The following is an 18572-nucleotide window of genomic DNA, read 5'->3' as shown; positions in this document are numbered from 1 at the left end:
TCTCTAAGACCCTCCCCTATGCTATCACTTAGGCTCCTCCCCTATGCTCTCTCTAAGATCCTCTCCTGTGCTATCACTTAGGCTCCTCCCCTATGCTCTCTCTAAGATCCTCTCCTATGCTATCACTTAGGCTCCTCCCCATGCTCTCTCTAAGATCCTCTCCTATGCTATCACTTAGGAGCTTACTGTAGTTTACAGATGTACCAAGCAAGATATATTAATGCCTGCCATTTTTTTTTCAAAATCAATTGAAATTAAAGCAAACTTGTTTGTCATTGATTCAAGCGCAAATTATTCAAAGTTCTAGCTGAATCAATGATCTCCTCTAAAAGTCTGCCAAAAGAATTCAAATTTTATTATAATCCAATACATCAATGTGTACAAGCACATGAAAATAATAAATTTAATACCAGACTGCAAGGTAATTCTCATCTAAGTTTATATTTAAAATATAAACTTTAGAGAATATTTTACTAAGTAAATGTAATGATTTTTTTAAAAAGTATTTTCAATGTGTATAAATTATGGCATATTAACCTCTGTACTTGCAACCTATGCTGGCAATAAGAGTCATTTTGCATAATTGAGCCATTTCCACTCTACCATGGAAGCAATTAGCATCTACACTCGAAAAACAATTCTTCCTAGCCATGTACTTAAAATCATTTGCAAGTCAAGTCAGGTACGTGGCACAGACCTAAAACCTAACACAAAAGAGATGGAGGCTGGTGTGGTATAAATTCAAGTCCAGCTCGGGGTATACAGTGAGCCCAGCTTCACTAACAAACTCATGATCAAACTAGTCAATAATTCTGCATGGGCAGCGGATGGGAGGGATGCATGGATTTCCGTCCCTAGCTGAGGGGCTGGAGTATACAAGAAACCACTTTGGAGCCATTACACCTTTCATAAAAGAGCCAGAAGTACCCAGACCTATGTCATCATTTGCTTAAGTCAGTCATCAGTTACTAAGCACCTAGCAAGGAAGCTCGGCTCACACTCTGGCTAGTTCCATTTCTACATTCAGAGATGGAAAAGTGCAATTCATTTGAATGAATCAATTCAGGAAACACTAACAGTCAAACACCCCTTCTTGATGTGCCTTTAAGCATAGGAAACAGAAGTGGGGTTCCCAGCACCTCTCCATGGTCTACAGCTGTATCCAACACTCAGGGACTTCAGAGCAGGCAGCAGTGAAGGAAAGAGAGAATGAAGTCTCTGAGAAACAATGTTTAGTACAGAAAAGGAAGAGTTTAAATAAAATAATGTTCAAGGGGAAAAAATTCCACACCTATAGAAAAGACATTCAATTCTCCTAGCTTGGATGAACACAGAGAGCAACAAGCACCCTATTGCAAGATCCGGATCAGCAAACCTGGCTCTTACAATGAAGAAATGTGAACACAATCTGAACAAATGAAGGCCCCCTAATCTAATCTTGATTGATGCTTAAACTCCATGGACCTGACCTCCCCTCTCACCACAATCAGCTCAGAGAAAGCCTAGGACCTTCCATCTCTACTATCAACCACTGTCAGGAGCCTCCCTGATCAAAACTCAAATGAAGAAATCGACTTCTCAAGTAGCTACATGTTAGTCTTGATTATAAACTGAGTTTGGCTGATTTTCAATGCATAGTGTAAACACTCTAAATTCTGACCTTGAAGTATATAGTCCAAGACTACCTTTTGGAAGTCACTTCAGTGAAAAGTGATGAATATGAGGCTGACAGTCTCTTATTTATTATACAACTGAACTCATAGCAAAACTCTTAAGTATATAAAAAAAAATCAGAAAGACCAAACAGAAATTCCTAAAGGGTCCTATGGCATTTTTGTTGTTTCATATTTAGGTTTAGCCCTCTACTTACTTCCTAATAAGCATGCAGAGAACAGATGCTCTGGTACCTTACAGAGATCCAGATTCCACAGTGCCTGTGCGCTGATGCACGCGCGCACACAGAGAGAGATTCACAGATTTACCCAAATGCCACAGCCACAGGGTCGTTAACACCACTGAAAAATGCTGCTGCATGGGCAGTCCCTGGTTAAAACAGCACTAGGCTCCGTGAGCTGAAACCTCTAAGTGGAAAAGTGCCTAAAAGACATTCCCTCTGCTGTAAATCTCTCATGGTTTCTGCATGTGCCATGTTGTATGTAATGTTAATATCTTATGTAATTTCTAACCGCCAAACACCTCAGCAACAGCAGAAAAAGAGAAGAACTGCATGGGGCAGGGCCGGGCTTGGAGCCCAGCCTTCTCACTTCCTTGGCCATGACTCCTGCATAGCACCAGAACACGACAAATATTCCTACCACTCGACTAGACTCCTGACTTACAAACACAAATAGCTTGTGGAGAAAACTGCCATTCTCAACTACAGGAATACAAACAAAAAGGTAATGCAAAAGTGTACTGCATAAATAACAACTGTGGCACAGAAACTGTCTCATGAGTTCAGTGTTAGGTGTTAGTAACTGCTGATAAGTATCCTTAATCAAACAGGTATATACTAGCATTATAAAACAGGCAATGCCTGCATCATTATAATATGTATTTCAAAGTTACAAATGATAAAGTGTGTGATGGTATCTGAAATGACCATAATTATTTAAATATTTACAATTTTTAAATATAAGAACACTACTGAATTAAGAACAGCAGTTTTCAGCAGGTTTCAAATGGTTTTCTACTGGTAAAGTATTTTGTTTCTGCTGATAGCTGTATGTTAACCTCTAGAACTGGAGAAACAGTAAAAGAAAACAGGTTTTGTTTTCTCTGCTGGGCTTAAGAACCATGAGACACTGTTTACCAGTTAATAAAAATTGGACATGGTTTTGCCCGCTTTCTTTGTAAAGGGAGGGATTATTAATACTAGCTCCAGTTCAGTCCTGCTCGCTCAGGCTGACATGTCAGGTAGAACACCAAGAAGAAAGCAGGCCGACACTGTTTCCTTTCATCCCCAAGGTCTACCCAATTAAAGGAAGCACACTTCGCTGCTCAGAGCGTGTCTACCTCCCGATTACTTTGTATTATCCGATTATCTTAATTTTTAATATTTGAAATACAACTATGACCAAGTACTTCATTCAAACTACTGCCACAGTATAGCGACACGAAACACAAGGTTCCCAGGCTCACCCTTCTTGTTTCCAGAGCACTGGTCAGCATGATGGTCTCAATAGTCCCTGATTCCTGAGACCCTGTGTCTACATCTGCTGACCGTCACCAGCTACTTTTAACAGGAGGCAGAACTGACTCCCACCAGCACAGAAAGTTAAGAACTCCGTGTCCTATGACCAGACTCCTTCATGAATTACTCCCTTGCCTGAGTGATGCTGGTGAGGACCTTACTTGTTGCCATGAGAAAAATGTGCTTAGGTTTTTTTTCATTAACTTCCTTAGTCAACATCAAAGGCCTTCTACTTTCACTTCCTTGTGATAACTACTATCTTTTATAGAACAAAGTCACTAAATGGTATTACTCTGATACACTAATCAACAAACTGAACTGAAGTCATTTCTCCGCACCCCCAAAGCAGGCCTCACATACATTGTCAAGCACTGCACTGCTCATCCCGGTCGGTCGGCCCTACTGTGCTGAGCATTAGTGAGCACAGGGAGGGAGGAGCAGCTGTGCAGGGCAGCACTATGCAGGAACTTAAGGAAAAGGCAATAGCTGCTGAACGCTGCTGCACACCACACAGCCTGTCCGGTTCTTTGGTACCAGTTGGGTAAAGAATTAAAGCAGTTCTGCAATCACCTGAGGCTACAAGCTAGCCCAGAACTGCCACCGACAGTCAATACTACACTCCTCTCTGAAAGCTGTATTATTTCATCATACTGGGCAATATTTTACATGTATGAGTGCCTTCTATGACTAAGCTCTAGAATATTAGCAAACCAACTGTTCCCCTAACTGAATTATCTGTAGTTCAACTACTACCACATATATATGACTATCTTTGTAACAAGGTACCAGAAATCTTTTAGGAGTAACTTTAAAAAGTATTTACTCAGGAGAAAATCCACAGTGATAAGCTATTTGTTATCATTTAAAGCATTACAGCTATTTCAAAAGATCACCTTATCACCACTGTCTTTAAGTGAAAATAATCCAAAAGAAACACAGTAAGAAACACACTGCACATAACTTTTCACTCATCAAAGCACATGGTCGTCTTAATTATGGAACTAAGAATTTGAAGGTAGCCCTGGCTGGCCTCAAACTTGTGATCCTCCTGCCTCTGCCTCCTTCAGCAAATCCTACTGGCATGCACCACTACATGAGAAAGCACTATTTACTCAGAAATTGAAATATTTGAATATATGAGGGAAGAGGACCAGCTCACAAAGCCTTGACTTTAAAAAGCATATGAAAACAATATGCACAAACAGATATAAACACTAGAGCTAACCACTGTAAAAAGACTGGACCTTTATTTTCAAAAATGCTTTTTGAACTAGTAAGCATTACTTCTTATTTCGTTGAAATTACAAACTTGTAATAACCTGTTATATCACTTAAAGTCATCTAGCAACTACAGCCACACTAACGCCATCATCTACAAGGCCACTTGATAGTTAACAGGTACCAAGCAAGTTAAGATGGGGGCCTGTGAAACTTCAGAGACTAAGGGAGGTAATCTCAAACACAAGATATCTGAAAAACCAACAAACCAAAAAAAGGAAAAAGAAGAAAACCCCAATGAGTAGCAAACAGATTCTTGGCTTCCTCTGTGGTTCTGCAGACACACCCTGAGCTGTCAGTCAGCCACACTTCCTGCTAAAGTACACCCTAAATATGTCCACTCCTCATCTGTTTTCTATGAAGAACCACATTAGAAAAGAGAAAAATGATAAACATGTTTGCTTTTATTGGCATCTTCACACAATAGGTGCAAAGAACTGGAGAATTACTGATTTAAAACCTAAGAGAGGAAGGAAGACTAAAGAAACTAATACCTACCGTACAGAGATCTTTATATTGAAGCTTCTGGAACTTTGTGTCTGTGTTTCCTGCACACAGCTCCACATAGCCAAGCACAACCTGAAATACGGTGTTATGAATGGCTTGAGTGAAGTGCATATGAAGTTGATCCATTGCAGTCTAGGAAAGACAAAAGAAACAATGCAATTTCCTAATCTTAAATACATGTCAAAAGACTTGACAAAGCAGAGAAGCAAAACCTCAGCAACTATAGCAATAGTATAGAGATCATTATCATCCTTAGAATTAAGTGTAGTGCACACTGTTTGCAAAGCAGCCTTCATATAACCCTGGCATCACACCACTCAGGCTGAGTGTGAACTGTGAAACTGTGCTGCAGTTCTCATTTGTAACTGGCATTCTGGTTCATTCTTAACTATGTCACATATAACTGTACCTTGTGTCTCCTGTCCCACCACACTCTGTCTCTTACACTGTTCAGGAGATTTCTCAATCGTTAGCTTCTCAGAGAAGCCTTTCCTGACTAAACTATTTAAATCAGTATTTTTCCACCACACTTTGTTGGTCTCTCTGGGCATAGCTCTTTGTAGCACTTCCTATTCCACCTGACAGCATCTTCACTTACTACTTTAACACGTGCGTCTGTGGTGGGTTGAATGGCTCCCATAGGCTTATATGTTTGAATGCTTGGTCACCAGGGAGTGGAACTGTTTGAAAGGATTAGACTGATTAGTAGGTGTACCTTGCTGGATTAGGTGTGGTCTTGTTGGAGGAAGTGTGTCACTGGGGGTAGGCTTGGAGATTTCAAAAGATGAACTCAGGCACTGACTATCTCTTGTGGGAAAACTCTAATTAAGGGCAAAGTCCATCATGACCAGACAGCCTCTAGGTTCAGTGCAATATGGAAGACCTCCTTTATTGTCTTGTCTGGGGAATTCTAAGCCCCAACACATACCTCTACTGAAGGAAAGTCATGTACCCTCAATTAGATTGCTGGATCAATTTCATTTGTCCTGATAAAACGAGTTTAGCCAGCATCTGAGGTTCCTGAAATGCTTCCCTATGCTATGTATTTCAGGTATCCTAAGCCTCCAACCAATGAATGACCTTTGCCTATCCTGGATGTGCCTATCCTCAATCCCCCAAAACATTGTCAGTCTTAACTCACTTAAAAAAAGGTAATCTGCCTCCAGATAGCTGGTCCTGATGTGGTCTACTGTACGGGTACGTAATCACAGGGCTTCTGCCCCCATTGTCCTTGTGGATCAAGGGGGCACAGAGCCACATCTCTCTGATTGCTACCTATGGATCAAGATGCAAAGCTCTCAGCCATTTCTCCAACACCATGACTGCCTGAGTGGTGCTCTGCTCCCACCATGATAATAAGACTAACCTCCTGACACTCTAAGCAAGCTCTCAACCCAATGTTTTCTTTTCTAAGAGCTGCCTTGGACATAGTGTCTCTTCTCAGCACTAGAACATTAACTACAGTGGTTCTCCTCACCAGAACAGGATATATATGACAATTTGTACTCTGGGACCTGGAACAATGCAGTAAATAGGTATCATGAATATTGAATACTGAAAAACAGTCTTACAGAGAAAATTAAAAGTCATACTCTTATTTCTAAAGGTCTTTACACATGTCACTCAGAAATATGAAGTATCTTTCTTTGTGTAGTTTTTCCAAGATACAACTAACAATATGAAAATTAAGAAAATAAAAAAAAATCAGCTTTTAAATACTAAACAGAAATCAAAACATTTGGTATAGTCTTGAATTTCATTCCCAAAGAAGACACCATTTAAAGAAAAAGATGCAAGCTTGTGTCTATTGCGTGCAAAGGTTGAGCGACTAAATACATAATTCTAGATATAGGAGATACAATCAAGTTTCATTTCCCCTGTTTTTGTTGAAGCCTGCTCCCTTTAACATAACTGTAGCCATTTTGGATTCAGTCTCCATTTTGCTCATAATGTGAAATTAAGTTCAGGTTCCCAGAAGTGTAATTATCCATAGCTAACACTGAGAAATTCTCCTAAAAGGTCCTAACACTATGGTTATATTACTTATGTCCTGTTATCTCAATATTCTGAAACTCCCCTGTTCATCACCCATCCAGCACCCTTCAGATCCTCATGTAGGACCAATCAGCATACTAGTCAACTAGTTGCTTTCCCAACTTCTGAACTTGGTTTTTCATACTAAAAGCCTGCCCTAAGAACAGACTGGTACCACATCCAGGCTCTTAAGTCCTTTTTTGTGATCTTGAGGTGTGTGTTCAATAAAATATTCTTGCTTAACTGAGATCAGTGTTCATACTGTGGATAATAAGTGTGCAAAGCCACACATTAGATGGCAAACTACAGTACTGGGAAAGTCTGCTAGCTGCAAGGGATCGATTTGACAGATAAATGTACTCAGTAAGAAATAGTTTATATATCATTTGAGGGAGTCAGGCTAGCCTGTCTAGGAACCAAAAAAAAAAAAAAGCCCCTTATTAAGATTTCCCTCACAGGACCCAATCTTAAGGTAGAAGATACTACAGGCAATGTTCCCTTGAATTGTAATCAGCTTGTACTTCTCATCCCTTCCTTTGTGGTGTTTTGCTGGCTGGCTGGCTGGCTGGCTGGCTGGCTGGCTTGCTTGCTTGCTTGCTTGCTTGAAAACAGATTTTTAGTATGGCCTTGGGCTTGCAATCTTCCTGCCTCAGCTTCTCAAGTAAAATATACTTTTCTTAAATCCTACATAAAATAGTGAAAACATCAAAACTGGAAAGCATAGTTTAAAACAAAGCTTTAGGATGTTTCTGTCACATTATTTAACACTCTGAGACTCTTGTTAGTAAGATGTTACCATTATTAATTAAGCATTAAAATGCACTTTTGTTAGGTGAAATTTTGTAAGGCTATCATACTGGTAATAATCAGACTCAATCATAAAAGTTCATGAGCAACAGCTGCTGGGAACTAACCTGTGTTTTTCCAAGAAGTCGGTAAGCCTGCTGAACCTTGGTGTAATGGTTAATGTCAAAATTCTTGCAGATTTTGGAAAGAGCTACATCCAACTGTTCCTATGCAACCAACAGAAGTGAGGGTTGATGAGGAAACTTTTTTCAAGGCAATATAAAGAAAATATTAAGACCACCTTCCCTCCATTTATAATTAATAACTACTTATCATTTTACTGGATTAGTAGAAACCAAGAATAATTACAATTAACCATTATAAAAAAGTTTTGTATAAATAATTAGCATTATGAGCAATTTCTTCACCTTGAAACCCGTGTCTAGTATTTCAGAAGACACAAAATAAGTATAGATTTCAAAAGACCTTATTTTATACTATTTCTTAACTATTTCCTCAAATATCTGCTAGATTACACAATTATATAAGCTGAATATGTAGAATTACTTTAAAAAATAATGTAGTAATTCTTTTGCAACCAAGAAAAAGTAATTCTCAACCAAACACTGACTTTGAAAATCCATACCCCAGTTAATCTTTTCATCTTCAATGCACTTACTAGGTTTCTATTTCAATGACTTCATTTTAAAATAATGACTTTCTACATGCACAGAACAATATTTTTGTTTGTATTAAGAATGAATATTGAGCGCACGCCTTTAATCCCAGCACTTGAGAGGCAGAGGCAGGCGGATTTCTAAATTCGAGGCCAGCCTGGTCTATAGAGTGAGTTCCAGGACAGCCAGGGCTATACAGAGAAACCCTGTCTCCAAAAACCAAACACCAAACACCAAACACTAAAAACCAAAAAAAAGAATGAATATTGAATTTTCAACAAAGCCCTCATTAAAATTATTCAGAGCAATGTTTACTTACAAAATTCAAGTCAGTTGCTTTTAATTAGCAAATAAACAGACATTTTTATCATTACTAAATAGCTGTATTTATGACCAGACTTCTTTCACAAAAGGTCACTTGATAGTCTAACTTGTACAACTACAGTATCCTGATCAGAGAGCCAGAGGTAGAGAGGGAATCCAAGAACTTATACTGCTTTTTATCCAAGCTGACTGCACTGCCGAGACTGCAGGAGCAGACGGCCTCTGATGTAGGCAGGAGGATTGGCAGGCTCGTGATGAATCTTTCTCTCCCACTTCTACACTACAGTCTGTTTTTGGAATTTGTGAGGGGTTTTATCAATTAATAAACACAATGGAATCAACTCACAGGGCCAAAGAGAGAAGTAATTTATAAAATAAAATATGTATTTATATTGTACTGCAACATGATGACACACACATCCATTTCCCATTTGGAGACTTAGTACTTCTAGAAAAAGTGTATCTTCTAACTCGGTTTTAAGGTCCCCCTAATTCTAGAAGGATTATTTAGTTTACAAGTAGGTTAAATCTGATTTCATTTCATGGAAATTTTAAATGAAGCGCAAGAGACTTGAGTGTGTGATCTACGGAAAGGGAAATAAAACGAACACAGAAAATAACATATGCCTGCCCCAGGTAAAAACCTCCGAGAGGAAAATGCTATCCAATGTATAATAACACTCCTTACCTCAATTTGCTCCAAAGTGTCCTGCAGCTTAGAATTCAGCTCACTACCAAATGAAACAGAGTTAGATGTATCTAGTGCTAAATACGTTTGATGAATAAACAGAAAACCAGTATGTGCAGTGAGGTTAGAAAAAAAAAAAGAACTGAAGATTCTACAGAGAATTAAGAATTTAAAGTTCATGGTTCATTTTAAAATTAAATTAAAAAGTAAAATTTAACAAATTTAATTTCTACAACACAAGAATAAAGAAATAGGAAATAAACATTTTATAAATACAACTGAAGGAGACCAAATATCAATAAAAGCTACGTTACACGATGCCGAGTTGACATAAATTGGGCTTAAACACATGGAAGAGCACATCATTTTAACAGATCAAAATGTCCCACAATGTGCTCACTGAGTGACACCCCTACAGTAACCACACTCTAATCAAAAGCCAAGCAAACATTCTTTTTGATTTGGAGAATTGAATAAGCAGCTTCTGAAATCTCTGTGGCTACTTAAATCTTAGAGAACAAGGTTAGCAAGGCCTTTTGTAAAGATACAGCAGTGAGACAGTGTGCTACTGACGGAGGGACACAGAGTGAAGTGAGCATGGGGCGGGGCATGGGGGGCAGTAATGGCTCCACAAGATCCTTAGCAGAGACTACTCAACTGCCAATAAACAAAACCACACAAAAAAGGTGGTACTTGAGCCCATCAGTCATTCTGAAAAAGCCACTATGGAAAACAGCAAAGCACACAAACAGAATGGCCAAAGGATACTTTTAAAGAACTAAAGATTGCATCTCCAAATTCTGGCTGGATGTGGAACAAATGGAATACTCTAGCATTTGCATAACGAGCTCTTTGGAAATCTTTAAAGGCTACTGCAGCCTACACACTCTGCATCTTAGCAGTTCCAGTATTGTACACACATCTAATCAAAGTGTACACACAATTCTTGGGGGCTATTTGTAACAGTCAAAAACCTTAAAGCTGACATTATTAAAATTACATATTACCAAAAAATGTCTCTGAAGTCTAATAAAATAAATTCACTCACAAAATAAATTTAACCTCAAAAAACAGACAAACTTTTTAATAATAAAAAGAAGCAAAATACTTAGTTCAATATTGAAATCTTGGGTTTTTCAATGTCACATGCTGATGATAAACTTGACTCTCAAATTCCTAGTAGCCCATGCAAACAGGGAGGATTACAATACACAAGTCATCATCCATGAGATCAAAGCACACTAGTCACTTAAGGGCAGAAAAGCATACAAACAGAGAAAAAAGTTTATTTCTGAGGTCATTAGTCTCTGGGAAAAATCTTCATAATTTTTTAAAATAAGGACAACCATTCACTGTCAAAGGAACCCCTGACAACCCTACCCTCATGCTATATACCTCAACAGGCTCCTTGTAATGGCTCCTGAGTCTCTCACTGAAAGCTAAGGAGGTAACACCACAGGGAGATGGCCACATATTTAGCCATACAGGTACAAAGCAATTTACCAGAAAGGAAAAACAGTAGCATGATGTGTTTGATGGTCTAAGGATAAATGTTCAAGCCTACAGAGGTAATTGTGCTTTTTTAAAAGCATATAATGCTTGCCATATGCATATTTTAGCCAAAAGTCAGACAATGACAGTTATATTCTCTGGTAAAAACAGACAGTGAGCAAAACCAGACCCTTTGTCCACCAGCATTTCAGGATTGATACCTTAGAAATAATCAGATCTCTACCCAGAACCAACACACGGTATACACCAGCATCCACAGGGATGGGTAGAAAAATATTTATAACAAGTTCTCCTCAGACCCATGAGCTGCCTATTCTACCACCTGTGGGCTTCTATCTCATGATTCTGTTGCCTGGCTGGTTCTTAACACAGCAATGTTTGCAGCACCTAAAGCAGAAGTAAAATCACATTACTGCCCCATAGTCAATAAATGCTTTGGCAGTTTCCCCAAAATAAAGACAAATCAAAAGTTAGCATGGAGTGTGAGGCCCTCAACTTCTCATCCAGTTTCCAGAGCCTATCCTTTATCCATACGGACTGCACGTACTACTCTAATGAACCCCCAGACTTCCACAAGCTTATTCCTGCTCAGTGTTCACAGCTGAATAACTCTTCTGTCAAACATCCACCTAGCTTTCCAGCCCTAAATGTCACCTTCTCTAGGAGATCGTCTTCCATCCACTTCCTGGTCCTCTATAATGGGTATCTGTGATTGTGTCCCCAGGGGCAAGCCTCCAGGAGACAATCACTATTCCTCAGTGACTCCCCAGGACCAAATTTACTACCTGACTCAGAGAGCCAGTAACAGATATCTATGGGTCAAATCTGCAATATAAAGAAAAATCATTAATTAGCTTGCATTTCTACTTTAATAACTAAAACTATACAGACAAAAGAGAAGAAAAACAGTCCTATTAGACCCTGCAAGTGCTTCAGCAACAAAAGGATAAACACAGCTAAATCTAGATACCCTCCTCCACCAAGTGAGGTTACAAAGTCCACCTGAGCTGAGCTAGAGAGACAGCAATAGCAACATAATGGCACTTTAGATCTGGCAGTCCCTATCTTTTAGGGAATAGTTTCACTTTGGAGGAAAAAGAAGTATTTCTAAATTCATTCACACCCATTTGATCACTGTAAAAATGGTTTTTACTTATAAAATTGTAAATCTGGCTGCTTTTATAACAGTTGTTTATAGTTACATCATTCTCTTTCTAGGAGAATGGTTATGTAAATAGCATGTAGAACACTATAAACATAAAATCTAGAAATCAATTTCATTTTATTAAAAAGGCTCTCAAAATCTACAACTGCAGTTTGACCACAATTGTCTACTAATTAAATATACACAGAGAGAAATTAGTGATAAAGGAACAGGCATTAGATGTGCAGCTTTTAAAGAAGCCCTTAAGTATCAGTTAGAAGTGTAAGTTCAAGTCATTTTAGTCAATTAATCAGAGTATATTCAAAAGAATTATCCATAAACATTTTGATAAATAAAAGCTACATTATGGTTAAAAAAAAACAGTAGTTCTAAGATGGAAGGCTAACAGCTTTTAAAAGCTATCTGCAAGCTCAACAGAATGAACTAAATGCTTCTGCTAGTCTGGACATCACTAGAAAAAATATAAAGAACATAAGTAACTAATTAAACCCTTTTATGTAACTGTTCTACTGTGCATACACACACACACTTTCAAAAATTGGTCTTAAGAAGGTTGAAGATAAATAAAACCTTTGTACAAATCTGATGATACAAAGACATTATAATACAAAGATAACAGCATTGTACTAAACTTTGCCTGGTCTGGTAGTTAGAAGCCAGTGTTTCAAGTCAATTTCCCTAAGACCTCTGGGCATCACTTTGCTCTATAAGGTAGGCTAACTCTAAAGACTGCTTCCAGCTCTAAGGTTTCCTGAATACCTGTTTCTCAATTATCACATCTTTGTGTATCCTGGCCTCAGCAAGTTCTAAAACTTTTAGAATAAAATGTAAATAAATAGAATTCTAAATTAATATTTAATATCCATACTTCATGAAAATTAACAATATTGCTTAGCTTAGAGCCTGCTCCAAGGGGTTCCAATCTACACATGGGAAAGAGAATTTATCCACAAATCTCAAAGAAGATCAAATACTGTGAAATGAAGCCAACAACCTAAGATATCATGAAGCATCTACATGACCTTCTAAAGTAGACATGACTAGACCATGGCAGAACGAGTAAGATGGCTTTGCTTATAATCACATCTCTATCCTCAAATCCTCTGCCTAAATTCGAACATAATCAGCACAAAGCTTGGAGTCCATTTCTAAGAATGCTAAATAGCCAAATATCTCCAAACTTTATGGATTCTTAATTCTAGCAGATTTGGGAAAACAAAGAAGCAAAGTCCTTAGAATGTATATGACCACCGCTAAAAGCTGTGGAAATTTACTATGTAACTTAAGTTCATAAAACTGTCAACATCTTATTCTGAGAAAAAAAATAAGGGATACCTTAAACATTATTTATGGTAAAAGTACAGTGTTCAACAAAGAAGTTCCTACAACTCACACTCTGCAGCACCTAACACAGCACTCTCAGGGTCTGTCAAGAAGTTTCTCTCCAATGAAATAAAAAGTAATAAAGTCGTACAACTTTTGGGATAAGTTGAAACTAATTTAGATAAATTTCAAGTGAAAAATAAATACTTCATTCAGATACATTTTAACATAACACATTCTGAATTGTATTCCCAGTAAATTCCAACTATATGACTCCATGTCAATCAACTCAAGAATTTTCCAATAACATTGCAGAGGTTTTCTGTCAGACCTAAAGTGAACAAAATTGGTATTACAGTTTATTTTATTAAGGATACTGAAACAGCACATCTCAACAAAGATACAAGGTACAGAAGAGGCACCTCTTTGTTGTCTTTCATTTTGTAACCAACTGAGTGCCACAAGTATCATTTGGAACAGCAAGTGTTAAACTGGAGATGTGAAGTCTCCTACACATGGCTACTGTTTCCTTATAGAAAAGCCAATGTGAGGATTCTGGGTTTTCTATTTTCAGAACCTTAGGAGTTAGTGGGAAGTTGTCCCTAGTCTACCCAAGCTCCTCCTTGTAGACCACTGACCTTAATGCTCAACCCCAAGCTTTCCTTCTATTTCAAATAAAGGAGTCAGGTGTCCAGAACCTGCAACCAACCAAGGCCAAATTAAGACATGGCCAAGCAGATACATGGATAAATGAAACTGAAATTTAAAAAAAAAATCCACCAGAATACAGAAAAGTTCTAAATCATGAAGCAGTTCTCTTAAAGACATTTCTACTGGGGGTCGGAGGGTGCCAGCAGGTGTGACAGCACACAACTTCAATTCCAGCACTAGGGAGGCAAATGTATTCATATCTCAGTGAGTTTGAGGCCAATTGACATACACAGCAAGTTCCAGGCCACCTCTGCTGATGATAGATAGGTCGGTAGGTAGGTAGGTAGCAGAGGCAGGCAGGTGAATAAATAATTACAAAGAAAATATTAATGATTCACTAGTACTCAACAAGAGTGAAAGATAAACAGTACTTAAAATCTGAATATGGAGATTCAATTTTAAACTAAACACTCCTAAGATTAGCAGAGTGTCAAATTGACTTTCACTGATACTCTGGTGTAAAACCTGGGAATTCACAGGATCATCAGAGGACACAAAACACAGGATGCAAGGAGCATAGCAAGTTCTGCATTTTAGAGATCTGTTGCACAAAACACTGAATGCTCCAAGTAACCAAGAATGGCTGATTTCAATATTGCTGTAAAAATAAAACTCAAATGTTCGTAACAGAAAATCAAGAATCTGAGGTCACAATAGGTTAACTGGCTTGATTTTTATCACTTCATACTATTTGGGAAAATCACAATATCACTTCATAAATATATAACTGTTGATACATAAAAGTATAAATCATCTTCAAAAGTGAGTAATTTTTTTTTAAGAAAAAAATAAGCAGGAATAAGGTGTGCCATAAAGAGACAAGGGGAAACGGGAAAGTGGCAGAGTTAGGCAGGACAGAGCAAACTGCGACTACAAGCCAGAGAGGGGCCCTGGCCCCAGCCAACGCTGCAGGTTTACATAAGTCACACATTTACACTAGCTCCAGCCAGCCATTTTCTTAGGGATCCTCAGGTGAGCGCATGTTACCACAGCTTTCCTGAGACACACCAATGCACCTATGGCAAACCTTACCCATCTCTAGAGAAAGACAAGCCTCACCTCACACCACCCTCATTCATGGACACAAACAATATGTGCTTTTTAAAAACAGCATCATCTAAAATAAAGCAATTAGTAATTTATATCATCATTCAGATCACTTTCAATTTCATGTCTGTTAACACCTCCTCCTTGTATCAAAACATTCATTAATAGAAAAGCTCTTGGGAAGAACCTCTTGATAAATGTAAAAAGCCCAAATCTGACTTACTTTCAGACATTTTACAGCCAAATCTTATTATATAAGACATTTACTTTAGCATAACTAAAACAGAACTTTTAATTAATGGAAAGTATAGTTTCAACACAGTTAAGCAGCTTCCTCAATTTCCTGCCACCAAATTCTGAATTCATTCTCCCTCCTGTAATAGACAGTGACCTTTGCAAAGTCAACCCTTGCAAACTCTTGGCATTTTATGTTCTATTTTACTTTCCATTTCTCACTCTTTTCCATTAAGTTTCAAATATTCAAGTTCCTCTTTTTTTAATTCCATGTTTTTCACAAAAGTTCCTCATTTTACATCCACATTTCAGCCAACTCTCCCTAAATCTGACCCCAAAATGGTTGGCCGTAACTACTTCGTTGCTGTAAATCCAACAGATATTCTCAGTCCTCATTTTCCCTGGCATTTCTAAAGCTAAGGTTTCACTCGTGGAGCAGGAATTTCTCATCCATGACTCTTTTACTTTGGCCTAACTCATCTCCTACCCCCATTCTCCTTCAGGTGCTCATAGGAGACCCCCAAAGGTGACCCCTGGAGGAGAGTAAGATCTGTGCTTTCAGTGCATGAGCCTTGCATTCCCAGTTTGTACTGACTGTACTGTGTGTAGCTTCCCATGTCCTGATAGACACAGAAAATGCACAGTGGTCTAAATAATTTCACCCCGGAAGCCAAGTTACTACCATCATGACAAAGGTACCAGAAAAAAAAAAAAAGACTAAATGGATATTCTGTCTTTTCAGAACTCAAAACATGTCAGAAGTTTCCAGGGATCTGCACAAGGCCCTGGGTTCACTTCCCAGCAAGGGAAAAATATTAAAAATGAGTGGAGAGAAAAAGGAGGAAGGGAACTCCTGAGTATAGTTAACATACTGGAAGTAATTCTGTATTCACTTAGATAATCTAGTTTCGTGTAAATGCTATTGTCGAGCTTTTTAATGATGACAGTGAATAATGGAAGCCAGTTTAGTAGTGGGTATTTTTAAACATTTCCTTTAAACAAAAGATGAAACACAATCATTAAATACCATATACACTATTATATTAAATGAAATAATATTTAAAATTTCCAGAAAACCAACAACTTGAACCAACTAGACCTTTAATACAGCTGCAATAAGACCTCAGTATTTCTACAATGAGCAATAGTCCCCAAGGGATGCAAGGCAGACGGGAGCAGGTTTAGTCTCACCTACAACTGTGTATTATTATATAAAAACGGCATCACAGAGACGGGAAAGAATAGGGAAGAGGTTGAAGAGGCTGGATTGAGAAGCATGTGCCCTTCCATACCTCAGAGCTGTTAACTATTCTACTGTAGTGCCCACTTAGGAACACAAACATTAAACCAGGAAGTTCATATTTACCCTCAATGCTTATTAACATCATATGTTAAACAATTCCTAAATAAAAACTCTACTGAATTGGGTTAAAATGTATATACCACCATACCTTATACAGCTGTAGTGTTTAAAAGTGCTGGCAGCCTTCTGACATTCCAGGCACAACTGAATAGCTCCTGGATAGTCCTCTTCCTTAAGACAGAAGGAAAGCCATTAGACTAGAAGCAAGTTCTTAGAAAGCCTGACAGAAACACACTGCTGTTGTTTCACATGCTAACAATATATCTCTGAAACAAAGATTAGAATACTAATGACTAACAAGTAACAAAGCAGGCAAAATTAGAGGCGAATAACCTCAGGCCTAAAATATATGTGGAGAAACAGCTTTGCCACAGTCCTCAGCACCGAGCCTGCCAGTGTGACTTACAGGGCAGAACTCCTCCCAGGGAGCCTCTCTCTAGTAGTTAGGGTATCTTCTTGTAATGCTTCCATACAATGTGTCAAAAGTCTACATACTGTTCACTGTGAGTTTGAACTGTTTTACTACCACACGATCAATAAATATTTCTGAACAAATACTGGTAACTGCACAGCTTAAAACTGTCTCCCAAAAAAAACAAGTGACAGAGGCTTGGTGACAGACTGCAATGCAGCCTTCAAGAAGGATCCCTAAGGAAGGAAGGAAGTCGCTGTGGATGTGCCCCAGAGGAGGACTGAGGCCCCCTCCCCTGCTCCTCCACTCTTCCTAGATGCCAAGAGGTGAGGGAAGTGGTGTTACCTGCTAGGTCCTCTGTCACAGGCTTACACCCAGCAAACCCAGTGGCCAAGAACTGAAACCTCTGAAACCCTGAGGGGATCTTCCTTCTGTTAGTTTATTTTCCTGGGGATTCTGTCACAGTAAGTAACTAGCTCAGTAACTTAAGAACATCTTGTTACCCAAATAGTAATTTAATTTCAAATGAGTATTTCCAATAGAGGTCTCAGACTCTATTAGTTATGGTGCAGAGGCAACACTGGTTAGACAAAACACTTCAAAAATATTTCCTTACGCTTGAATTTAAATCCAACAGAAATAATTGAAACACTACGGATGCTAAGATAATAACAAAGCACCTACCCCAAGTAGATCAAGTATAAGCTCCCTATAATATTTAATATGTCATTACGCTTTAGTAAAACCCACTACAACAAAAAGTATCAAAGAAAGCAAATGGCTAGTTAAGGAAACAAATTACTGTATGAGATATTGAATATAAGGAAAATAGTATTCATTTCACAAATAACTTCTGTATGTTAATTGGGAAATTTAAATTTTGATTGTTTGGACACAATCAAAAGCCTAAAGCCAGCATGCAAATACTACTACAAAATAAATGTTTTTCCCATCAAAGTTCATTTTCCAAATGAAATATATGTTGACAGAAAAGGCTCAAGTACCTTTCCTGTTAAATAGTCTCTTTATAGTGGATATCAAAGAAAAACACAGATCAGAAGTTTGTCCTCTGTGATTTTTCCTTGTAACATTAATTTAGTATCAAGAAATTTAGAGTATGGTACTGACCTCCAGCATCTCACTTAAGCGTACATCAGTTCTTTGCTGAAAAAAAAAAAAGTCAAATCTGTTTCAATTATAAAAATGACTTATATTTTTAAGATGTTTTTAAATTTTATGCTTTTCTCATACAATGTAATTTAAATGCAGTTTCCCTTCCCTGTATTCTTCCCTGTTCCTCCCCCGTGCACAGGGGGCC

General features: G+C 38.1%; 1 protein-coding gene across 3 annotated transcripts in view; it reads right to left on the bottom strand.

Moving 5' to 3' along the window:
• Positions 1 to 18572, bottom strand: part of Vps50 (VPS50 subunit of EARP/GARPII complex) — a 98659-nt gene that overhangs the window by 55376 nt on the left and 24711 nt on the right. For all 3 annotated transcript variants that reach the window (XR_003712867.1, XM_028779150.1, XM_028779151.1), the window contains exons 8-12: positions 18383 to 18418; positions 16931 to 17013; positions 9488 to 9530; positions 7927 to 8025; positions 4970 to 5110 (exon numbers count right to left, since the gene is read on the bottom strand). Coding sequence is in view for 2 of the 3 variants with exons in the window: in XM_028779150.1 (XP_028634983.1) it covers positions 4970 to 5110; positions 7927 to 8025; positions 9488 to 9530; positions 16931 to 17013; positions 18383 to 18418 (402 nt within the window). In the remaining variant the exon portion in view is untranslated. The remainder of the gene's footprint in view (positions 1 to 4969; positions 5111 to 7926; positions 8026 to 9487; positions 9531 to 16930; positions 17014 to 18382; positions 18419 to 18572) is intronic.

This window comes from Grammomys surdaster, unplaced genomic scaffold (genome assembly GCF_004785775.1).
Source record: "Grammomys surdaster isolate TR1022 unplaced genomic scaffold, NIH_TR_1.0 345, whole genome shotgun sequence".
In the NCBI taxonomy this organism is placed as follows: Eukaryota; Metazoa; Chordata; class Mammalia; order Rodentia; family Muridae; genus Grammomys; species Grammomys surdaster.
This window is presented reverse-complemented; position numbering and strand designations above follow the sequence as displayed.